Source organism: Sprattus sprattus (assembly GCF_963457725.1).
Source record: "Sprattus sprattus genome assembly, chromosome: 16".
In the NCBI taxonomy this organism is placed as follows: domain Eukaryota; kingdom Metazoa; phylum Chordata; class Actinopteri; order Clupeiformes; family Clupeidae; genus Sprattus; species Sprattus sprattus.
The window spans coordinates 12,774,352-12,790,985 of record NC_137914.1 but is presented as its reverse complement, the minus strand read 5'-3'; the positions used below and the strand labels follow the sequence as shown (position 1 = coordinate 12,790,985).

General features: G+C 42.0%; 1 protein-coding gene across 5 annotated transcripts; it reads left to right on the top strand.

The window, feature by feature from the left end:
• Nucleotides 1–3,271: 3,271 nt before the first annotated feature.
• Nucleotides 3,272–16,028, top strand: tpd52l2b (tpd52 like 2b). 5 transcript variants are annotated; one of them, XM_080853531.1, is made up of 9 exons: nt 3,272–3,494; nt 5,460–5,581; nt 6,066–6,214; nt 6,835–6,894; nt 9,283–9,330; nt 10,876–10,977; nt 13,058–13,102; nt 13,725–13,773; nt 14,336–16,028. In XM_080853531.1, the coding sequence occupies exons 1-9, from the start codon at nt 3,476–3,478 to the stop codon at nt 14,420–14,422; spliced, it is 681 nt and encodes a 226-aa protein (XP_080709657.1). In that variant the 5' UTR covers nt 3,272–3,475; the 3' UTR covers nt 14,423–16,028. The 5 variants fall into 5 exon arrangements, with proteins under 5 accessions (XP_080709657.1, XP_080709656.1, XP_080709659.1 ...); XM_080853530.1 differs by having other exon boundaries at nt 5,433–5,581; XM_080853533.1 differs by lacking the exon at nt 6,835–6,894 and having other exon boundaries at nt 5,433–5,581.
• Nucleotides 16,029–16,634: the final 606 nt, after the last annotated feature.

Genomic DNA, 16,634 nt, shown 5'->3' with positions numbered 1-16,634 from the left:
GACTGCCCTGTTTTCAATGTGAAGCCGTCCCTTTTTTTTCCCCCCTGGTACGTGGTTCAACTAAGTTGATCCAATGTCCTATTAGCCAGTTTAAATTAACGTGATGATTGAGGACAGGCTATCTTGGTTCCTCCAAGGCTGATCTGCGCTCAAACAATGTCGTTAATTTAAACCAGTGCCTCATTACCCCAATCAATCAGATGATATTTATTCAAATGTGCCTGCTGGCAGTAGGCATAATGTAATGAATCATCGAATGAGATCTTGCTAGCGAAAAATAATGATCTCAACTCTTTCAGAATAAGTAGATAAAAACAAGCCCAAAGAGTAACTTATTGATTAAATAGATACTAGTCACTTGTCACGGATATATATGTACTGTAAGCGCTTATGTATCATGTACTATATACAGCCACGGAAAAAATTAAGAGACCACTTCAAAATTATCAGTTTCTCTGGTTTTACTATTTATTGGTATGTGTTAAAGTAAAATGTATATTTCTGTTTTATTCTATAACCTACTGGCAACATTCCTACCAAATTTCAAATAAAAATATTGTCATTTAGATAATTTATTTGCAGAAAAATGACAATTGGTCAAAATAGCAAAAAAGATGCAGTGTCTTCAGATCTCGAATAATGCAAAGAAAACAAGCTCATATTAATTTTTAAACTACACAATACTAATGCTTTAACTTAGAAAGAGTTCAGAAATCAATATTTGGTGGAATAACCTTGATTTAAAATCCCAACTTTCATGTGTCTTGGCATTCTCTCCACCAGTCTTTCACATTGCCGTCGGGTGACTTTATGCTACTCCTGGCGCAAGAATTCAAGCAGCTCGGCTTCTTTTCATGGCTTGTGACCATCCATCTTCCTCTTGATCACATTTCAGAGTTTTTTTAATGGCATTCAGGTCTCGAAATTGGGCTGACAATGACAGGGTCCTGATCTGGTGGTACTCCATCCACACCTTTACTGGCCTGGCTGTGTGGCATGGAGCATTGCCCTGCTGGAAAAAACACTTCTCAGAGTTGGGGAACATTGTCAGAGCAAAAGGAAGCAAGTTTTTCTTCCGGGACAACGTTGTACTTTGCCTGGCTGAGGTTTGTAAAAGACCATAAGGATTGAACCAAAGCTGACTGGAGGTCCCTAAGTTCGTCTTCTCTGATGAGTCCAATTTTCAGCTTTGCCCAACACATGGTCGTCTGATGGTTAGACTGAGACCTGGAGAGGCCTACAAGCCACAGAGTCTTGCACCTACTGTGAAATTGGATCAAGAGGAAGATGGATGGTCACAAGCCATGAAAAGAAGCCGAGCTGCTTGAATTCTTGCGCCAGGAGTAGCATAAAGTCACCCGACGGCAATGTGAAAGACTGGTGGAGAGCATGCCAAGACACATGAAAGTTGTGATTTTAAATCAAGGTTATTCCACCAAATATTGATTTCTGAACTCTTCCTAAGTTAAAGCATTAGTATTGTGTAGTTTAAAAATTAATATGAGCTTGTTTTCTTTGCATTATTCGAGATCTGAAGACACTGCATCTTTTTTGCTATTTTGACCAATTGTCATTTTTCTGCAAATAAATTATCTAAATGACAATATTTTTATTTGAAATTTGGTAGGAATGTTGCCAGTAGGTTATAGAATAAAACTAAAATGTACATTTTACTTTAACACATACCAATAAATAGTAAAACCAGAGAAACTGATAATTTTGAAGTGGTCTCTTAATTTTTTCCGCGGCTGTATGTGTATTATAAATGTTTGTGTAGATGGCCATATAGAAGTAGGAGTTTAAATATGTGTGTACTAATCTGTGTATGGGTGGATCAGTATGCATGTATGTATGTATTACGACTTGTCCGACAGTGGTACAGGGGTTAGAAGAGTCTTATAGAGGATTTGTTTGGTAATCGGAAGGTTGCTAGTTTGATTCCCCTCTCCGCCTTACCAAGTGGGTAAGTGTCCCCCTTCATATTTTATTTATTAATTATTATTTTCATTAAATGGTGAAATATTGAATAACTCAATGACCTGCAATTCCATAAAAGCCCTCTTTAATTGACTAGAACATGGCCAGGGAATGTAATGAACACATCCATACGTTTCTTAAGCGACAAATCAACTTTCAGACAGCACGGCATGCAGCGGTTTTCACTGTACAAAAATGTACCACTCGCAAAAAAACGCAAATCTAACTAATATCGCTCCTTAGTCAATGGGATCTTTGGGGAAGGGAGCTGCCATTTTTTTTCTGTGGGAGTGGCAAGCTTTTCCAGCTCACTTAAGCTGTAAGCCTGCACTGGAGCAGGTTCAAGTTTATTGATGTGTTGCTATGCTGATTTTGCCGAAGTTGCTTAGTGGAATGAAAAGGCGGACTTATGTCATCTTATCCTGAAAATGATCTTGGTAACTCGCTTAGCAAGGTGCGTGGAATAGGGCCCTGGAGGGTCTAGTAGAGGAAATGTTTGGGATAGTTGTATACCTTCACACAATACAAAGTCAATAGGGTGTGGTTGTGACCATCGTCATTTCAATTGCAGCGGATTAGCATTTTTGCACATTCCGGTTTTCAAAACACCTGTGGCAGTTAAATAACTGCTTGAGAGACCCCATATTCGATTATTTTCATTAAAATGCACTTGTATGGTGTTTCTGTAAAGGCCGTAGACCCATTAGCTATATCTCTAAAAAAAATGTCTGTTGCTACCTCTTTGCTTCCAGTAAAAAATATCAGACTACAAGGCAAGACACTTAGCTTAATGTGAGTAGAAGCTACCCATAGTTTAGCATAGCTTAGGTAAACACATGGATTACCTTAGAGTTTGTAAATAAATCAGATGTTTTAGGCAGTTGTAACATTACGTTTCATAAGAAACCGTTGGGTGTGTGTTAAGAGTTGTCTGTGTTCTGTCCGTTGTCCATTATTTTTCTACTTTGGCATATTGGTAGCAACATCTTTGTTTTTACGAATCAAGACAACAGATCGTTAAAGAAGACCAACTCATTTTAACTCACCAAATAATTTGCTGAGGTTTTCTACTGGCGTTGTTTCGGTCACACCCTATTTTCACCAATTTTGCAAAAACCCATTAATTTCTCCATAGGGATTTTTTCTTTGGAACCAGGAGGTGTTAAAATGCTTATACTAAAAAAGTACAAACTTCCCGATCAACTCCCATATCTATGTATTTTTTTCCCCTCCAGTGTGGGCGTGGCTTTGCGCTCTGTCTCTACGACATTCATTTGCGCCGGAAAGGGTGGAAACGAAAGGCTCATCAGGCTGAGTTGTCTCGTCTCGTCCGTGTGCCTGGCCGTGACTGTCTCAGCGAATTGTTGTTGTGGGCAAGTCGAGGGTACAGGAGGAGAGGAAGAGGGAGTGAAGTCTTGGTCATACGAATATTACAAAACCGAATATTTTGTTTATTCCCAGACACCGTTTTCAACGTCTCTTCATTTTTTTCGACGCCATGGACACAGCCAATCAAGGTAAATAACGAACCACACTATAGCTGTCATGTCCGATACATTGTTATCATTTATGGTGGAATCGTATGCGGGGATGGCCGTGCTCAGGTTTCTTGCTGCATACCAGGGCAGCAAAATGGGCCCTGCCATAGCTTCTTCAAGAATACTAGGAGGAGAAAGGAAAGTCAACGGAGATTAAATTACTTCAGAGCCTAATAAAACGAAACAAAATAATGGATGTTTTCCTGCTGGTGAAAGGGAAATGTATGATTGTATTGTCCTTATAATGAAATCTTCACTAAGGAACACTAGCTAACTTAGCCACCATTAGCAAGACATTTTTAAAATGCAAACTTAATATCTAAACGGCCAAATCTCGAGTTCTCAACTGAACCAACCTTTTGCTCACATACATTCTGTATAGTGTACAGCCTGTCAGAAAAACGAACAAAGACCTTCGAACTTGTCGAGAGTAATGCCAGCGCACCAACCTGTCACAAGTAACGTTACTGTGAAATGTTGTTACACCTCTCTAGCTAGCGTTCGCTAGCCAGCCCATGAACTAAAGTGGTGCTTAGCCAACAGTGAATCTTTAATGAACAGTGTTATGATTTACACTGCTTTTCAAGAGAAACCATCCCGTACTCTCTGCTGCCCACATAAACTATGATTATTTATCAGAAACATACTAATGCATCATGAATGTTTACAAGCAAACTGCTTTAGACTACTTGACAGATGTTACCTCTTGTTGTTAGGATAAATAACAGCGGTTAACAATAAGCAATCTTTCGTACTTCGTACGCCCATATGTTTCTGAGGTACTTGTATTAGCAAGCACTTCTTACACAGCGATAAGATGTCCTAGCTACTGCACTCACGGACACATCCGTCAGTAATCAAATCAGTTACCCCGCGAACTTGGTAGACCATTGCATCAGGCAAGTGCTTAGCCTTCTCTGATTATGAATGTATTTGATGACCAATTTGATTGTGTGATGAGCATCCAGCCGTAGATTATATGGAATATGGTGTTGTATTATCGGTGGCTCGTTTGCTGTGGTGTGAAGTGACTCGTACAGTAGAATTATGTTCCATTCCTTTTCATTGAGGGACGAGGCTGAAGTTTAGCCTGGGTGCCATCCGTTTGTACGCGTTCCACTGATTGCTGCCTTCTCGCTGAACAAACGTGTGATCAGTGGAACGCGGACACACGGATGGCACCCAGGCTAGCTGAAGTTAGCTCCTTATTCGAATTTTCTGGTCAACCTTAAGCAGCGCACCTGACTGCAATGACGCAATATCGCCTGTAGGGGCCTTCGACTTCAGCGTCGTCATGCAATGCAATGGTGTTGTGGTAGCATTGGAGCCGGTGCCTCATAGTCGGAAGTTTAATATGTCAGGGGTATTGCGACAGTTGCAGCTATTTTGTACTTTAATATTCAAAGATATAAAGGGGGGCACAACATATGTCTCACTGGAAGAATTTTGTCGAAAGCATGAGCGTGGCAAACTTGAGGAACCTACCTTAAACCTGTTGACAAACACCCATACAGATGTTGGCAATGGTGTGTGACTGGATTGTCCTGTTTTTCCACATCAACAGCTATTGTCATCCCCCATTTACACTGAAACATCACCAATTACTATGGCACACAATAGCTCAGTGTTGCATTGAGTAAGATGGCCAGTCCAGCGGTGACTGATTATATAACACAGACTTATTCTGCCCTGTTGTGACCCAGAGATTCCTGCTAAATACGTTCTGCACTTTTCTTTAATTTTTCAACTCTTTGAAATAAAATGTCAGTAGACAATTTTGTTGTTGTTCAGTAACTATTCCTCTTTTGTCTTAAACAGATGCATAACTCAAATGAACAAGCATCTTTCTTGCATATCTGCACAGTGTGCCTGTAATACAACACATTCTCTTTCTATGTTCGTGGTCAATGATTACAGACATCAATCTTAACTCCCCCAACAAAGGTCTGGGCACAAATGACCTCTCAGATGTCCCCGTTGAAGGAGCAGAAGGTAATGCTGAACGAACGCTGCCTCCTGGCATGACAGAGGAGGAGGCGGAGGAGCTACGCATAGAGCTCACCAAGGTAAGAGGCACCATTACCATGATGCCAGTTGCTTATCTGTGCATGGTGTATGTTGATTAATCTGGTTTTGAAACTACGGCTAAATTAATGTTGCATAATTTATCCAATTTTGCATATGCATAGTCATGGTTCTGATCTCACCAAATTACAGACATTGTTGTCTATACATATCTGAAAAGGTACCCCTTCCCGACATTAAGATCTTTTGAGATGGATGTAGAAGTATAACAATTGAAAATATGTGGAATGATTTGTTTTTAATATGAAGGCTAATAGAAAACGTATACAACTTAAGTAATATCATATAAAATGATGGCAGATCTGGATTGCCCTGACTGTACTAAAAAAAAAAATCAACCTATTACATGTACGGCTACTTCTTATATTGACCTAGATATAAGTTTAAAAGTAAAAGTATGGAAATTATGCTGAAAATAGCCTAGGCCTGTTGGTTAATATAATTCTCGGCTCCTGCTTGTGCTAGGTGGAAGAGGAGATTGTTACCCTGCGCCAGGTGCTCTCGGCCAAAGAGAAGCATTCCACCGAGCTGAAGAGGAAGCTAGGCCTCAGCCCTCTTGTTGAGCTCAAACAGAACCTCACCAAAGGCTGGCAGGACGTCCAGACCTCAAATGCGTGAGTAGAATCTTCTAGAAAGTCAAGTCAGTTCACTTTAGAGGAAGTGATGCATTCCCTTAGTTCAGTTCCTCAGTACGTTTTAGGCTGAGACCACAGATCAACAAATTTTGACATGACCACTCAGGGCCGTCATGACTTTGTTAATCTTCAGTTCTCTCTGCTAAGCTGCTGCTTGCTAGCCCCTCTGATGGCTGTTGTTTGTGCCTGCTGCCTTATGATGCAGGGAAATGCTTTTAATTCCTGTCCCTAAAACCCTTCTTCTCACCGTCACATGTTCCATTTGTGTCCATTATAGAAATCTGTCATTTCATTTTCCCACAGCACGACAGAGATGGCAATGTTGGCTGTCCCTTATTTGAAGCCCTTAGGGCGTTATTGTGGTTGTGTGCTGCTGTTTTTTCACCTGGTGAATGAGGGCAGACCCTCTTGAAAGGCGCAGATATTGAAAGTACTGAATCGGCGCTAGTCCTGTGAGTTCGAGCGCTCGTCTCCCCACCACCGCAGTACATCCGTCGGATTCCCCACAAACCAGTGTGAAAACCACCTACCGTCTCCATTGCGACAGCGCAGTATGTGTTACTTGCCTTTACCCCCCCCCCCCTTTTTTTTCTTTCTAGCTATGTGAGAACCACAGAGCGACTCAGCCAGTGGAATGAGAATCTTATTGGCTGTGATCTGTGAGTCCGTCTGCATGAGGAGTGTGCTGTGCCCTTGTTACCTTGTGCACCGTGGGCCTCTCCCTACCTCTTTATTGCCAGGCTACAGCAGACCGAAACTTTGACTCTGAAAGAATACTTGCTAAATACTTACCTACCAGCGGATCTCAGTCAAACAATTATGTACATGTTAAGGCAACACCATACTTTACTCCAGTGAATTAACATGCCTCCCAGTGCATGAGTGCATGTTTGACTGTAGAGTTCATGGGTATCTGTGCAGGGTTCTCTAGCCCCATGCATAGTGGTGGTGTGGTGTGGTGTGTTTTTCTGCCTTGAATTAATGTCCTCGGCCTAGCCTGCCTGGCCTGTGGTGTTTGCACTAATCCTCTTCCTCTCTGTCTTCTGGACAGGAGTGTTTGTCTTTTGGGTGGTGTTATGGTAAAACAGCTTTGTGCATTTAGTTGAAGTAAACACTCATCTTTCTCTCTCTCTCTCTCACACTCCTTCTCTGTGGAGCAGTGTCTGTTTTCGGAACTGGGTAGTGAATCTGCACATTGCACAGATAGTTTCTTGTGGTGGCTGTGGTAGGAGGTTATGAAATGTGCCCCAGTTCTGTAGAACAAAAGCTTGGTTTTCATATTCTATTGGTCTTGATCTCTCTCTCTCTCCCCCCCTCTCCCTCTCCCTCTCCATCTATCTACCTCTCTCCCTGTCCTTCACTCCCTCTTCTTGCTTTATCTTGTTCATTCCTTTTTTCAGCCTCTGTATTCTGTCCTCCTTCTTTTTCTCTTTTCACTGGTCGATTCATACAGGCTTTTTTGGTGACCATTTCAGTTTTTTTTTACCTTTTATTCTTTTTACGTGTCCTCAGAGCCCAGACTTCCCTGTTTCAGTTGCACATAAGATATGGTCTCTGAGTCAAAAAAGGGACACTTTCTCATCAGCATCAGATTAGCACTGTCCTTGTCCCTGTGTGCCATAATCTAGTGGATCACAGCCAGGAATAATGCACCTCACAGGATTAGTTATCACACCCGTTTAGGTCCTGACTAATGGCAGGAGGGCTGCACTCTTCCTGTAATACCTGAGCTCCTGGAATTTACCGGATGGCTGACTAGGTCAAAAACTGGCCGGACAGGGTTCTTAATCATGAGCCTACGAGAGATCTTGCACCTGCCTCTCAGCACACACGGACACACACACACACACACACACACACACACACTTCATGGGCGCCAGCCCTTCAGCACAGCCCGGCTTCTGATTGGCTGGGGGGCACCAGTGGATTGAGTTTATAGGATGTACAGTAGTATGCTGGTGCTGTGTGTGTGTGTGTGTGTGTGTGTGTGTGTGTGTGTGTGTGTGTGTGTGTGTGTGTGTGTGTGTGTGTGTGTGTGTGTGTGTGTGTGTGTGTGTGTGTGTGTGTGTGTGTGTGTGTGTGCAGTCACATGATTCCTCCAAAGACAGGTTCTGATTGTACAGCAGAGTGCTTGTGCCACGTAGCCTGTGAAGAGGGTGGCACCGTGGCTGGCCTGAATGTAATGAGCATGTGCCAAGCCCATGCGAATAAACAAGCCTAGAGGTCAATACCTCAAATGTACAAAGCACATACGAACAAGGCACCACAAAGACATTGTCTTCATGTGATTCTCAAAAGCCAGTTAAGCCCTTTGGGTGACTTTCTTTGTGGCCGGTGTTAGGAAATAGTTGAAGCGTTCTGAGTGTTGAAACCGAAAGTCACCCAGAGGTGAATCAAGGTTTCTGTAATGTTTTTTTTACCCTCCCCACCCCATCCGTATAGTATAGTACTACTAATGTGACTATGTTCGGTCAAGCCACCACATAGAGCATTGACCAGAGCTAGCTGTCTCCTGCTTTCCGTCACTGTCAACAGAAAAGCTATTTCCCCTGTGAGGGAAGCTGCTGACCGCAGGACATAAACGCATATGCTGTTGGTGGTATAGCTGTTTTATTGTCCTATTGATTTACTGGATTCCTAAACGTGATTCCACGCATACTTGACTGGGCCTTATAGTATTCTGAGTTTATGGATGTTACCTCACCACCAACAGCATCAGCATGCTCATGTACATGCACAGCATATACATGCTCCATTAACTAAATGTTGCCTTTTCATTTGTAAGCTGTGCTCTTTCTCCCTTGGCCAAAGTTGGGCCAAAGTGAGAATAACTGCTAATGATTGGCGAAGCAGAGATTCACCACTAGTTTATTTTCTTGTGTTCGTGTCGTAAGTGTGCTGCATACCCAAGCCTGTTCGTCTAATGTGTGGTTTTATTTTTAATCATCATTGTGTTTAGACAGTATTGTTGATGCATGTGTGTTATTCATTTATAGTATTGTCCATGTGAGATCAGATGTTTGAATTGTCACCCTGTCTGCTTGTAGATATCTTTCAGCGGCAGCAACTCTGGATGACATTGCCCAGTCAGAAGCGTGAGTTGTTACATTCCTCCATGTCTTTTGTTTGTTTTTTCTATCATTTGGCTTCAGTCTGTGGATTTGTAGTTTTCTCCTCCTCTAACAACATGTAGTTGTAACTCTGCAGTATCTGTGCTAGGGTTATCTCAGTGTGGCGGGTTTCGACATTATTCTGCTTCCTTCAGGTGCTTTCATCTCTCCTAACACTAGTGATGGTATTGTCGCTGCTGAGACAGGGGCTGCCGAGTTCCAGGGGCTTGTGGTAGTTTTTACGTGTGATGTGGTATTGTGCCGGGGGAGTTAATCTAATGCATTGGGTGCTGTTCTATCTCTTCTGGGCTGGTAAACAAACCTAAATGCTCCGAGTGAGTGGGCTGAGGAGTCTGTGTAAGGTGTTTCACAGGTGAAGGCTGGGCTGGTGGAGATATTCTCATTCTGGTAGTGGTCATACTTCTCAGGGCTGTATAATCTCTTAGGGGGCTTTGTTAGTTTATAGGCAGACGCTGTTTAGCTCCACTCCTGACCAAAAGAAAAGTCACCCTATCTAGGCTGATAGGAATTAGTCCCATCCAGTCGGTAAGTTCCTCTAGATGTGTGTCAGCAGTCCGACCAACAAGTTCATAAAGTGTGTGTGTGTGTGTGTGTGTGTGTGTGTGTGTGTGTGTGTGTGTGTGTGTGTGTGTGTGTGTGTGTGTGTGTGTGTGTGTGTGTTTCGGTACCAATGTCATTCCAGCTAAAGCACTAGATCAGTTGGCCAGCTGTTCACAGTCCTTGAGTTCTTAATCTGCCCTTTTTAGCTGAGCTACTTTTAGAGGGTGGGGTTGTGTGTTATTTTGGAAATCCAGTTGGACAACTGTGTGTACTCGCCACTCCCACCATCTATACTCCATGCCAGTGTGTCGCATTGTTCGCTCCATTTCAGCTTTGTCCCATCACATCTCTGTTAATAGTGCCATTCTGTCCAGCTGCTGGACTGCAACAGTATCTGTTTATTCCTTTGGAGGGTTGATTTACAGATCGGTATCTCTTGGAGAACCGAGATCTCCCCAACAGCGCTGCTGGCCCACACTGGATTTGGCTCTGGCAAGTGGCTCTGGCAAACATGGTTCACCACACCTAGGTGTACTCAGAAAGCAGACATCCTATTAAGTGGAAAGTCCTGTGGAGCAAACAAGTGCACGTGACTGCATCCTTCCATAAATGGGTCATTTCTTCATCGCTGGGTAACCGCCTCTCAGTGACTCACTGGTACACACATTCACACACCCACACGCTTTAATGTGTCTTGAAGCCTTTGCAGAATGGTACCTATGGAAATGAACAGATGACTGCTTTTGCATTTGTGTCCAAGGACCCTGTGTGTACATTTCTCTCTCTCTCTCTCTCTCTCTCTCTCTTTGTTCTCTTACTACACCCCTTTCAAAAATTCCAAGCAGAGATGGCAAGGGGCAATTTCAAGTACGCTATTGTGTATGTCATGATTTATTTCTGATGTGTCCTCTCTCTCTCTCGCTCTCTTTTTTTCTTTTTCTCTCTCTCTTTTTTTCTCTCTCCCTCCAGATATAAAAAGACTCAGGAAACCCTGTCTCAGGCAGGTCAGAAGACCTCTGCTGCTTTCTCCACCATGGGTACAGCCATCAGCAGGAAACTGGGTGACATGAGGTACCAACAACTTTAGGGGAGGAATGACTTCCCGCCTGACCCGGACAAACACGTTTCCTGTCCAAGCTTACTTTTTGCCATACGCCAACCAACAAAGGCTCTAATCCTTCCTCAAATAGACATATATTTATTTAGCAGCCATTTTGATCCAAAATGCTAGATTTCATCGAAACGTGTGTTCTGAGGAACATCCATGATCTTAGCATAGCGAGTGCCTTGCTGTACTTATAATTTAATTGTGTACCTCCCTACGCCACTATCGTGAAAAACGGCTGCCGAAAGAAATATTGCATCAGGAAACATTAACACTTACATTGTTAGTGTCATTGAAATAATGTTTTGACGTGTCCAGCTGTAATGCATTGAGTTCAGCTGTTCTTAGCAGGCTGTTGCTCATGCAGATTTTTTTGTTTGAGAGTCTTTGTTGGTTGGAAAGTGCTGGCTTCTACTTAGCTATTCTGGTGCTTTCTCGTTAGCTGCTAATAGCTCCCCTGTCCTCACTCTCCTCCTTCCTGCATGTACTCAGCCTCACCCAAGCACTTAGATTTCCTCCACTCTTTCCATGTTAACGAGCCATATGATGGGAATTCAATTAGTCTAAGGAGTCCTTTTCAAAAAGGCACATTGGCTTCATGACATGAGCTGAAGATGAGGTCATTTCTGTAATGGATGTTGACACCGTTCCTCCCCCCCAAACAAAACTGACACTCCTACACTGAAGGCAGGTAGCAAAGCGACCTAAACTGGAGAGAATTGCTCTCTATTAACCACAGCATGCTCCAGGCAACAGTCAACGAAATTGAAAGGGCCCCACACTTTGTGACGTAAGCTAAGCATTTATCCAGGACAGTTCATGTTGGAAAAACTAATGGACTATAACTCCTTGCATTCATTCTCTTGACATGATTGATTAGTGTACAGGCTACATATATCATTAAGATATTTATTCCAGGGTTTGTAAACCACTATCCTACACTGAAGTATAAGAAACTCATGTTCCATTCCCTGCCCCCCAAAAAACCTGTCCCTATGAAATGTAGTTAGATAGCCATGCCATGAGCTATAGAATGTGTGACTACCATAAAAGACCATGGGCTGTCCATGTGACTTGTCTCAGCCCAATATGGTTTTGGACAATTAGTCCCTTAGTGAACAACCAAAGGTCCCAGGGATTGATAAAAGCTAAGAGAAGTTAAAACTGTGTTTCTAAGCAAAATTCTCTTTGCTAAATCTGTCTCGAAATCCTCGAATACAACATCCAAAGATCCTTGCCTGTGTTGATTCAGGACATGGCTGTCTATCTGATTTCAGGACTCACATAACCGAATAACTTACTCATCATCATACTAGTTTTTGTCGTGCATCTTCATTAAGCTGTCCTTAGTGACCCCTAGATCTTCTCATCATCCATCATTGACTCAAGACTCACTGCACAACTGCTAATTCTTTCAACAGTGTTGTGATGTCCTTATTTTTAACTCACTCAACCTTCCAATTTACAGGGCTCTCATGCACTCTCCTTACTACATAAATCCCAAGTAATATTGCTTGCCTCCCCAGTATCTCTGCCTCCCGCAAAACTTGATTGCTTTTGTTTGTTTCCTTTTTTTAAACTGCTGCCTTTTGGCCAACAGAGCTCTACCTTTTGGGTAAGACTGATTAATTGGTCTGATTCATGTAATTCCCCATTAGTCGAGGAAAGATAACTAGATTTTTTTTCACAAGGGGAAATTGAAGGCTTTCAGTCTTCTCTAGATCAGCATGAGGTCAAGCTCTGTCTGTTTTTTTATTAGACTGCCCTTTACTTACACAGTACCTGCCTTGACTAGCTTCTCATGCACGTTACTGATATTGTTGCATAATCTGAATAATGAACACTATTCTTTTGATCTTTGAGGTAACAAATATTTGCTAAGCCTCTTCCAACCACTAAATACATCTGTGCTGGAAGGCTAACAGAACCATAGCCCCATTAACTCTAATGGGTCCTCTTACGGCTTTAAATATCCTGTCTTCCTCATATGTTCCTGCTTGCCTTATAACACGCACACTTCTTGTCTTCCTTTCAATGCACTCAAAGTGGCAACTACTCCATTCGCCACTCCATAAGTATGCCAGCCATGAGGTAATGTACACTGGGGACACCACAGGAGCCTGGTTCCCTTCTCTCAATTATAGCTCGTTCTTTTGTTGTAAATTAGTCTGCCGTGATGTGCGAATGACTTGCCTTGTGATTAGCTCTGTATGACTTGGAGTTAGATGGGTGTAATCTGTTCTTTATTTTCAGATAATTCATTATCTAGTTGTTTTTGACTTGACCCTTTTCATTCAAAGTATAGTGTAGTTAAAGTAAAACAGGGTACATTTGTAGGGGCAGTTTATACAGATCAGGGCTAGCTGACCTTAAAATAAAAATCTGCAGTTATCTAAACCTTGTTCTAGTAGGTACTCATTAAAGGTTTACTTCACAGTGCAGCACAGTATGTGTTGCGCAGCTATACACCAGTGTCTAGAGAGAACTGCATACTAACTCTGCTATGAGACAGTCCCTTTGTGCTCACAGAAAAAGAAGCCTAATACAATGCCCTATTAGCACGTATGGTAGAGAAGTAGATAATGGCAGGCGTGTCATCTTTGGGTGAGCCATCACATTAGCGTGTCCTGGTTCAACGCATTGTTGTGTCTGAGCTCCTTCTTTCTTCCTTGTGTCTGAGCATATTGTAACAGTCAGTTATTCTCTCCCTCAGGAACTCCACCACCTTCAAATCCTTTGAGGACAAAGTTGGAAACATGAAGGTAAGACCTAGAAAATTAGTCCTCGGGTCAGTCTAATCTCACTGATGCAACTGAAGGGTTGATTGAACAAAGTAGTCACAGAAGTCAAATCATTTCATTTGCCTTTTTTTTTTTTTAAAGTGCCTTTTCAAAAACGATAATGTTCCACCTAGTGGAGTGTCCCATAACTACATCAATATGCCTATACAGTATGAGGAGTGTCAAAACAAAATCAGTGTTCCCAATAATGAGAAGTGGATGATGGATATTCTAAATCGACCGTTGATTATCTTTAAAATAAGGGGACATTGAAATGAATGCATAGCAACCAGTTCTTCCTGTCATGAAGTTATCAGACCTTATATACATTATATTAAAGAATGGCAAAATACAAAAAAATTAAAAACATTATGTGGTTCATTTTTAGACACACGCTCCTTTCAAATAGCCGTATCTAGGAATTAACTTTTGTGACACTGAAGGGTTTTGTTTTGACAGGCCTCATATATTTTTTTTCTAACCTTGTCCTTGCATCCTGTTTTCCTCTTCATGCCCACTCCCCCCATCTCTGTGTCCCGTCCAGACCAAAGTGGTGGGTCCTCCGGCTAATGGAGAGGAGCTCCAGTCCCCGAAGGAGACTAACCCCGTACAGGACAATGCCCCCTTCTAGAGCTGCCACGCATGCCTCCCATGCCCCCTCCCCACCCAGACTGTACAGTCGCATCATCTCTCTCCAGTGACGCCGGCCAGCCACCTGTGACCTCCGGCTCCTGGCACCTCCATCCACGCCCCAGCCACCGACCTTGACCTCCTGACCCTCCAAACAGCATGTGCTCATGTCGCCAATCGGAAACAGCACCGCAGGCACCCATACTCACCTGAAAGCATCATGACATGGAATCGACAGATGTAAAAATTAACACCAAAAAAAAGAAAACAGACAATAAAAGATGTTAAACCATTTTGTATTATAAACTATTTTACACTGCTTTGCATAATGTTTTTACATAACTTTTATCTATATACAAAAATATATATATGAACAACTATATTTAAAGTGTACTGCCAAGCAAGATTCATCAATAGGTGAGGGAAATCTGCATAAAAGTAAATAAAAGGAAAAGAGATCAAGTATTGGAGGGGAAATTAAACAATTTTAAAATTCAAACGGAAAAGAGGGTAAATGATCACAGTATTCTTAACTGTTGACCATTCAACTCCAGTCTTTTGTTTTTCTTAAACTAAGTACAATGTGAAGCAATGCTTTGCAGTACATCTGGTGAATGTGGAATCCCTCAGCCTTACACTTTGTCACTAGTGTTTGCTCGATCTGTCTGATTTCTGTGTTTTTTTCCTTCTTTGTTTTATGCTTTATTATTATGTTTATTATGTTTTTTTTTTTTGCTTGCTTCATTTCCTGTCAGCTGAGTTTAAGTTATGTATAGGGAGGGTAACTGTGAGTTTTGTGTTGATAATTTGCCTGCTTTTGTGCCATACCACATGTGGTAATGTTCAGCCGATGCACGCAAGGCTCTCACTGTTGTGTTGATGAGACATCGGAACCGCTCATGCACATGTACACCAGTCACATACTTGTCAGTTGTCAAACCTTACCAGTGAAGGCTGACTTCCATGTACACTAACCTGGCCCTTAAAACACTGAACCCAAACAACCATAATGTTTTTAACTGTGCTGTTGATTGGTTGATTTACTAGAGACTGGACACTACGGCCATTTTGAGCATTGCACGGTCACTTTTGTACTTCAACGATAAGAAGTAGATTGCCAAAATTGGCCTGCCAAAAGTCTTTTTCTGTTTGCCTTCAGTTCACTAACTGTCCTTTTCTGCGGTCGCACATTGAAAGATTTAGGTAGTTTACAGAAATCAAGACGGGGAGGGGGTTAAGGATTTGTATTTGGTCTCCACAAGATTAAACAAAATATGAAGAAAGCTGCCATTATTTGATAGATGTAGGTTGCGTGTCATCAATGATATTCACGTTGTGCTATTGGAAGTGTAGAAGACTGCATACATAGTTTGTATAGAATGAGGGCTATGGTGTTTTTTTGAGGTTATGGAGGCATTAAGTATTCTGAAATCTCATGGGCTAGTTACTTTAGGCTAATCACACTATAGAGCTTTAATTTAGGTATCTGAATTTTAGATGTACAGAGGAAATGTAATTGTTTTGTTTGGAGCCAACTGTGATGGATCAGTTTTCAGTTTATGTTTTTTTCTCTGTTTGGGATATCAATAAAGCATTCCTTAAAATAATAGGTTGTATAGTGTTATCAGTTATACTTTAACCGTTTGTTTAATATTTGTGTAATGATTTTGCAGGTTAAAGTGGGCACCAAATACTGTATCTCGTGTTTGCGTCCTTCATATGGGCCACAAAACTCGGTGACCACTTGGTGGCGTATTTGGACTAAACGCATCTGCAAAACGCCTCTGAAAACAAATGCCCACCGCTGTTCCTTGTGTAAAAGTTAGGTTGTTTTTTTTAGTAAGGATAAATTATCCCAATTTCTGAATGTCATTTAACTACTGATGGGACAAAGAACAAACGTTTTGTTGAAAGCAACTGGTCGGCACATTATTTAATGTTGAGGAGTTATATGCTACGAATGTTCTGATATGCTGTGAGGGTTGCTCCGACGTATAGGAGGGATGAGCTTTGCGCGCGACTGCACGGCCAGCGTAATTTTTCAGGTTTCAGTCAATCACGTTCGCGCATTGTGAAACATTCTGAAGCATTTCGGCCACTCCCCGTGGAGAATTGTGAAACATTTGATGGATGGATCATGGATGAATGAATGGAGCTGAGCTGGCCACAGGGGCCGGGATGAAAAGTTATCTTTCCCTGACCGGGAATCGAAC